The sequence below is a fragment of the Leptonychotes weddellii genome, chromosome 9, assembly GCF_054177405.1.
Source record: "Leptonychotes weddellii isolate Sample4059 chromosome 9, ASM5417740v2, whole genome shotgun sequence".
In the NCBI taxonomy this organism is placed as follows: domain Eukaryota; kingdom Metazoa; phylum Chordata; class Mammalia; order Carnivora; family Phocidae; genus Leptonychotes; species Leptonychotes weddellii.
This window is the reverse complement of record NC_138377.1, coordinates 39,327,460-39,335,917: the sequence shown is the minus strand read 5'-3', so window position 1 is coordinate 39,335,917 and position 8,458 is coordinate 39,327,460. Positions and strand designations below refer to the sequence as shown.

Genomic DNA, 8,458 nt, shown 5'->3' with positions numbered 1-8,458 from the left:
GATTAACAATTCCTTGTATCAGTGAGATCATATGATACTTGTCTTCCTCTGATTGACTTATTTCGCTTAGCATAATACCCTCTAGTTCCATCCACATCGTTGCAAATGGCAAGAGTTCGGTTTTTTTTTCTGATGGCTGCATAATATTCCATTGTATATATATATACCACATCTTCTTTATCCATTCATCAGTTGATGGACATCTAGGCACTTTCCATAGTTTGGCTATTGTAAACATTGCTGTTATAAACATTGGGGTTCACGTACCCCTTTAGATCACTACATTTGTATCTTTGGGGTAAATACCCAGTAGTGCAATTGCTGGGCCATAGGGTAGCTCTGTTTTCAACTTTTTGAGGAACCTCCATACTGTTTTCCAGAGTGGCTGCACCAGCTTGCATTCCCACCAACAGTGTAGGAGGGTTCCCCTTTCTCTGCATCCTTGCCAACATCTGTCATTTCCTGACTTGTTAATTTTAGCCATTCTGACTGGTGTGAGGTGGTATCTCATTGAGGTTTTGGTTTGGATTTCCCTGATGCCGAGTGATGTTGAGCACTTTTTCATGTGTCTGTTGGCCATTTGGATGTCTTCTTTGGAAAAATGTCTGTTCATGTCTTCTTAGGCCAGTGATTTTTTGAATTATTTCCATTGCTAGCTGATGCTTCAATTTGGAAGTTCTCGTCATCACCTCTAATTTAACATATGTCTAAAATCAAACTCTTGCTTTTGATTAAGTTCTTATTTTCCAACATCTGAGGCATTATTATCCTTATGCTTGAATACTTTGCCTTCTCTCCCTTGCTCAGTTTACAGTTTTTTTCTGAAATCTTTAAGATACTTTATTTCAAGGTACCCTTGCATTCAGTTCTTAGACATCACCTCTGTTTATTATTTCATAGTGGCATAATTATAGTGGCTTTTCAGTCTCTCATTTCCATTCTACCATGTAAATAGTATCAGCTATTTGTTTCTAAGATATTATTTTGATCACATTGCTAGTCTCATGCTGAAAAATTTTAAATTCTTCTTCACTGCTACCAAAGTCCCAGTGTTTTCCACAGAAAAACACTAATAGCAAAGAAGAAGTGAATGAATCTGTTGTCAGGTTCTTACAGTTTCCACTGCTTTGTGCTTTCATTTGACCCAATCCTCTATCTTTCCAACCCCCAGCCGTTTGATATATTTTTTTCCCATTAGTAAATGGGTTATTGAAGAACTGATTTTCCTAGTCTCAAGTGATTTTTTTCTTTTCCTTAATTGCTACTTATATTAATTTGGAAATTAATCAAGTATTTGTAGTACTCTTATTAAGGGTGGGAGGTGATTTATTTTTTCTTTTAGAGAAGCCAGGATATAGGTTCTATGTGATTTGTTCTCTGAAAAATAGATATATATACTTTAATTTCTCTCAGTTGAATAGTTTTCTTAAAATTATTAAGATTATTCCACATTCTAAAATGAGACCTATCCTTATGGGAATATGAGATTCAGTATTCTTTTTCTTGGTTCTGTAATTCTGAGATAAGAAATAAAAGGCCAGAATATTTTAGTGAGTAGATTTTTGCGTGATGAATTTGCTATCTATTTGGTTATAGCTCAGTTTGTAACTTAATATAAATGTGTTAAACATATTTTCAGTTTTTAAACTTTGATTACAAATCTTTCATTGAAAACTGCTGACATGAAATTGATACAGAATCAAGATAGGGTTATTCTGTAGGAGTCTGTTGGGTAGGAAAGAAATTCTAAGTCTTTTATTTCTAAAACAGCATTTCTATTTGTATTTATTTTACATTTCCAGTATGGTAGCAGCTAGTATCCACTTGCATTCTTGAATGTTGTGGCAGCTTGTATTTACTTTGCATTCACCACAATAAAAATGTAATTCATCCTTTAAATTTGTTTATATTTATTTGAGAAAGATGGTCCAAACTTCATTCTTTTGATTCTTTTTACATTCTCATTATAATAAAGTTTCTTTTAAGTTCATTTTGGCAGTCTTTGTTTCTAAAAATCTTATGTTTGTAAAATACTTTTAGTTCCAGCAAGTTCGTGAGCAGATGGAGGCAGAGATAGCTCACTTGAAGCAGGAGAATGGCATACTGAGAGATGCTGTCAGCAACACTACAAACCAGCTAGAAAGCAAGTATGTTTCCAAATGCTTTATTTTTAATTGAATGGCAGAATATTTTCATTGAATGGTGGAATATTTTCTTGGACCATCAAAATGGTGTTTGATAGTGTTTGGTTAGACTTCTGTGTTTTACGTTTGTTTCTAAAATGAATTTTCAAAAACAATTTTCTTGCTATGTGAAGAACCTCTTCAGCTAAACTCTGTGATAAATATTAGTGCTAGCAGTGCAACATTGTCTATACATTTATGAAACTGAATATTTAAGTTTTAAAACATCTATCCCCTTTAACAGTAGTTCTTAAACTTCATTATTCTGAAGGGCATCTGGCATGTTCATTAAAAAAGCATATTCTTGAGTCCTACCCATAAAAGATTATGATTCAGTGGCTTTGAGGTGGAGCCCAGGAATCTGCATATTAAGACATATTCCTTGTGATGGTGATGAAATTGGCTCTGGGCTTTCCTTTGAGAAACTGCCTTAGAGAAGTGTTAGTCGCATGCTTACAAGAATAAGCACTCTAACTGATTTTAATAGATTTTCGGAACACCAGTTTGAGGGTGACACTGTTGACTTATGCTCATGAGTATGTAGCCATCCATTTTTCTTGATTATGGTGATTTTAGAATTTGTGTAATTGTTACCAGAATGATTCAGAGATTATAGTCAACCAGACTTCATTATTAGTAGTCACTTAAAACATTCTCTTTTCACTTGGCTGTAAGTGGAATTACTCAGAAAAACAAATATCAAATATGTTTTGTTTATTCTTTTTATGTGTTTGTAATAATAGGAGGTTCCTAATCCAGTTACTGTTTTCAGGCAGTCTGCTGAACTAAATAAACTACGCCAGGATTATGCTAGGTTGGTTAATGAGCTAACCGAGAAAACAGGAAAGCTACAGCAAGAGGAAGTCCAAAAGAAGAATGCTGAACAAGCAGTTACTCAGTTGAAGGTGATCTATTCCCATCTTTATTTATCATTTCATAAATAATGTAGATATTATTTTTTTTAATTTATCTTTATTTATCATTTCATAAATAATGTAGATATTCAGTTCAGGGACCTAAATATGTATGTAGGTTTGAGAAATGTAGTTTGAGGCTTAAAGGAATCTGTAGTCTAAGTGTTTTGCCTGTGTAGAAGCATGTGCAGTAATGAGAGAATTGAATATAGGCTTGAGTCTGAAGTTAAAGACTGAAGATAGGAAAAATAAAATTTGCTGATGGACAGATACAAACAGAATTTCTTCTTTGGGCGGTTAGGGTTCACATGTGTGAGGCAAAAATCAAGTGGTAAAAATTACCTTTAATATTATTTATCATCCATAACTTGGATTTTTCAGTAAGTTCAGTAGAGCATATTTTTCTTCCAGCATTGGAATAGATGATTTTCCTTTGCTTTAGCACAAGACCAAGAAATGCTCCAGTAGCTTTCACTTGAGCCGTAGTATTAAAAAAATCACAGTTTCTTTAGATACCAGAATGGTACTTAGTACCATGAGAAGCTCCTGCTGAGAAGTGATGCATGGGGTTGCTCAGGCTACAGAGGAATAGATTTGTTTCTTTTGCACCTTATAGCATATGCACATTGAGTAGAATGGTGAATAGAATTGTCCTTTCCTCCTTTTACTGGGGAGAGGATTTATTGAACATATAGTTCAATTTGTGTAAGTCCAGTGTATTAGATTCCTTCCTGGGTCATTGGTAGAATCATACCTAATAGCAGTTCCAGAGTGGTAGGGGTTAAAAGGACTTTGAGAATAATTGAATGTGGAAAATAGTGCAATTTGTTTTCTTGAAGTTTTTATGGGTCCCTGTGGGAGATTGATATAATTGTCCTTTTATTCAAAATTTGTCTTGCTGGTGTGTTTACTGCTGGCACTTATAAATATGGAAGTTCCATATGGATATGGATAAGCAGATAAATGATACTAAAGACCATAGTCATCATTGAAGTGTTGTGCTCTATCTCAAAATTTGAATTTTAGGTTCCTACTGGGATTTAGCAGTAAAGATACCATCCTGTCTTTTGAAAGCCTATCAGCTGAAGAAAATAAAAATGGGAAACAGATCATAGCTAATAGGTCAGATATATACATAGTAGTAGCTATAGTGATCTACCTGCACAAATATTTGGTTTTTGTAAATCCTGCATTTTGGAGGGTAGAATGACTGTGGCTGATATCTTTGTATAAGTCTGGGCATATCTGCATATTTTATTAATGTAGGAGACTGATGGAATAAGCAGTTTTATGACAAGAGTAAAGAGGATGCCTTTTTTTTTTTTTTGAAATCCTGTGATTGTGCTGACTTAACCTTTTTCCAGGTTCAGCTACAAGAAGCTGAGAGAAGGTGGGAAGAAGTCCAGAGCTATATCAGGAAGAGAACAGCAGAGCATGAGGCAGCACAGCAAGGTAAGGGGAGAGGTATTCATGTAAATTTAGTATATAGTCCTGGGTTAAATTTTCTCCCCTCTCTATATACGAAGAAAGTATGATTTGACCTTTTTGTTAAGGCCAATAAAAATAGCTTTTGCACTTTTGGAGTACCTTTATTTTTTTAAGATTTCTTAGAATTTCTAAAATAAATTCTCTACTAGCTTTATCCTGAAGCATTAAGTTGCAGATAAAATTATAGTTTATAATAGGGTAATAGGAACCTAGTTTGTGTGTTTTCGTTTCTGTAGTTATTTCCTTTGGTTCCTTGATTACCTCTTTATTTTTTGTTTGTAAGGAAGCACTCACTTTCTGTATTGTGAAGAGAAAGTAAGATCATTACCATTTCAAATAGTTGACTTAAAACAGTCTACTTAAATGCTAAGTTTCATTACTTATTCTTAATTTGATGACTCCATCTGGGAGATAATGGAGCTTGTATTGTGTGTTATTTGTCTCCATTACTCCTTTTCTCCTGTAGGAGTTAGTGTAGTAAATTATAGTTCCAAACAGTAGGATAGATCATACAATTTTGGCTTTTTAGATCTTTGGTTTCCTCTGATTCCCCATGCCTGCCGTCCCTCCATTCCCGTATTTCCCTTTGGTTCCATAAATATACCCAAGATACTTAAAGGCCCTTTTCTTTATACATAAAGTTTATGTCTATGTTAAGATACATTAGCTTATTTTTTAAAGTTATATTTTTTATTTCATCAGTGAAGCACATACGAATTTTGACAAAAGAATTGAGCTATAAACTATATTTCTTTATAAACTATGTAACTGTAAACCATAAAACCTCACTCTCACCAGAAGCAGTCATTTTTGCTTTTGGTATTCTCCATCATATTTCTAAATACACATACTATTTGTACACATACTGCTATCTCTTAATAGGTATCTGTTGACTTTTATTTCGGGAAAATGAGGTCTTAATGGTCCCACACCATTCCTCCCACCTTCCCCTCATTCTACCAATATGGTTACACATACTTCTTGATCATGTCAGTATTTGTTGTTGACATCATTATGACAGTGTAACTCAGTCCTGAGCCAAGAGAAATATTAAAACTGCAGTTCTTCTCATGAATAATGTTGTTTAATTTCTTGAGCTAATTATTGCTTTATGTTTTTAAGTTGTTTGATCCTTATTTTATGATTTAAAATTTTACCTATGGTTAAACTCTAACCCTCTCTCCTCTGCCCACCTCTCAACATACGAGGTAGTGGAGAGTCTTTTCAGTTTTTCCTTCTGGAATCCTTCGTCTTCCTGTTCCAAGACTTGTGTGTTTTCTTTTCTTTTTTTTTTTTTTTAAAGATTTTATTTATTTATTTGACAGAGAGAGAGACAGCGAGAGAGGGAACACAAGCAGGGGGAGTGGGAGAGGGAGAAGCAGGCTTCCCGCCAAGCAGGGAGCCCGATGTGGGGCTCGATCCCAGGACCCTGAGATCATGACCTGAGCTGAAGGCAGTCGCCCAACCAACTGAGCCACCCAGGCGCCCCAAGACTTGTGTGTTTTCTAGGTTGGCTCCATAGCTGTCTTCCTGAGACTGTGTTCTGGATACTGTCACCACCAACTTTCTTGCTTTCCTCCCTCGTTTAATCACATATCTTTTAGTCCCATGATAGTATGCCTTTAAGTACATTGGTTAAGGCTTTGCATATCTGAAAATGTTTTTATTTTTTCTACCTTCATGCTTGATTGGTAGTTTGTTTGGATGGAGAGTTCTAGGTTATAAATAATTTTTCCCACAGAAGTTTGAAGGCATTAATTCAGTGTTTTAACTTTCACTATTGCTGGTAAAGAAATAATTATGTTCTTCTGAGTTCTAATCCTGGATATGACCATTATGTTTAATTATAAGGAGTTCTTTTTTGAGTTGTGTTTCATTCTGTTAATCGTGTCTTGTTATGGCAGTAACATCTTAAAATATGCACACACATGCATTTTCTCTTTTTCCCTATATTTGCCTCTCTTCCTTGGTGGTAGTGGTGGTGAACTTGTTTATTTTATGGGGCCAAGAGGTAGCTCTTACGATACCTAGTATCTCCATTTCCTGAGCCTTTCCAGATTTCCTGAACACCTTCCCCTTCCAAGTTAGTGATTATCTCTCCATTCATTTTATCTTAATTTCTGGATTTGGAGTTAGTTTGATTGCATCAAAGATAGTTTGTGTTTGTTTCTCATTTTCTTTGTTGTTTTGGGGTCATTGCTAAGAAGAGAAGCAGACAGAAAAGTTGTACTTCATTCTACACCAGGACATTGTCAGCCATCAACATCTTTCTCTGTTTTCCAAGTAGGAAAGTATAGGGAATTTATAAGAGATTCACTTGATAACTTACTAAAGTGTCTTTGGGGAAATAAAGAATGCTTTCAAGAAATGATACAATAGTTTTAAACATTCACTTAACACATTTTTGAGTATGTACTGTGTACCAAGCCTTGGACACTGCTCTGGATATAGAGAAAAGGCAGTTCTGTTTTCAGAAAGCTTACTTCCTGGGTGAAGAGAAGAATTAGTACAGTGTGGCAGGTTCTATGATAAAGGTAAGCCTAGAATGCACAGGGGAGCCATGTGCAGGAGGGGAAGAAGAGGAGAGATTCAAGGAATTTTTTTCTGGAGGAGATGATACCTGTGCTAAAGATGAGTGGTAGTAACCAGGCAAAGGAAGAGAACTTTGTAAAATACTATGTTTTGTTACAGATTTACAGAGCAAATTTGTGGCCAAAGAAAATGAAGTACAGAGTCTGCATAGTAAGCTCACAGATACCTTGGTATCAAAACAACAGTTGGAGCAAAGACTAATGCAGTTAATGGAATCAGAGCAAAAAAGGGTGACCAAAGAAGAGTCTTTACAAATGCAAGTTCAGGTATCTAATTCTCTCTCTCTTTTTAAAAAATAAAGGTAGGCAGTGGCTGGATGTGTCTCTGTAGAAGAGAGCGGATAGTCTACCTTATCCTAATTGTGTAGTGGTGATGAATAATTATAACTTAATTTTTGAGCAGTTGTTACAGTATGGTGTGTTTGAATATGTGCTTAAAGATGTCCTCACAGTCTTAAATTCTTTGTGTTAGATTAGGGGCAACACAACTTATTCTTAATTTTTACCTTCTACAACAACTCTCAAAATAGTCCTTAGTCATTGCTGTTTAAATTATGGCTTTGGAATCTAAGAAGGCCTTTTTAAAGATAAACAAGTTTGTACCTCATTTTGTTCATGTACATTGGTATATTTGTTAACAGCACACTTTTCCCCCCTCTCCTTTTTGGTTGTTACTTATGAAAGGATATTTTGGAGCAGAACGAGGCTTTGAAAGCTCAAATTCAACAATTCCATTCCCAGATAGCAGCCCAGGTAATTGTGCTTTCATATTGCTTGTCATTTCTAATGTATATTATAATAATATAATATGAAATATATATAATTTAATAATGACATTATATAATAAATAATATAATTTTTAGCCATTAAATTAATCACCTGAATGCCTGTTGAGTGCCAAGCACTGGATTAGTAGTTGGGAAACTAGTCCATGAATATACAGTGATGATTCTGATAGCTAAGCACTCTGATAATTATGTATAGTGCTGTGGGAAAACACCAAGAAAAAAAGCCAAATCCAACTAATGGAGAGTTTCTACCATAGAAGGAAGAAATGTGCATAGTCTTGACACAGAACAGAAGAAATGGCCAAATGGTGTTAGGAATAGTGGTTTATGTATTAAAAATGCTTACTAAATACTGACTAACCATAAGGGAAAACTTTATATACACTCAGGTGGTAGCAGTATGTTAATAATGTAATGCTATATGTTAATACATAATCTCAGATTATGTAGGCAAAAAGATCATTTTAAAACTTCTGTTCAGTGAGTGGGGATAC

General features: G+C 34.8%; 1 protein-coding gene across 4 annotated transcripts in view; it reads left to right on the top strand.

Moving 5' to 3' along the window:
* The window catches only part of KTN1 (kinectin 1), a 111,614-nt gene that overhangs the window by 55,689 nt on the left and 47,467 nt on the right, over positions 1-8,458 (top strand). For all 4 annotated transcript variants that reach the window (XM_081830477.1, XM_081830476.1, XM_081830475.1 and 1 more), the window contains exons 8-12: positions 2,041-2,147; positions 2,956-3,088; positions 4,462-4,549; positions 7,277-7,443; positions 7,861-7,929. In XM_081830477.1, the coding sequence (XP_081686603.1) occupies positions 2,041-2,147; positions 2,956-3,088; positions 4,462-4,549; positions 7,277-7,443; positions 7,861-7,929 (564 nt within the window). The remainder of the gene's footprint in view (positions 1-2,040; positions 2,148-2,955; positions 3,089-4,461; positions 4,550-7,276; positions 7,444-7,860; positions 7,930-8,458) is intronic.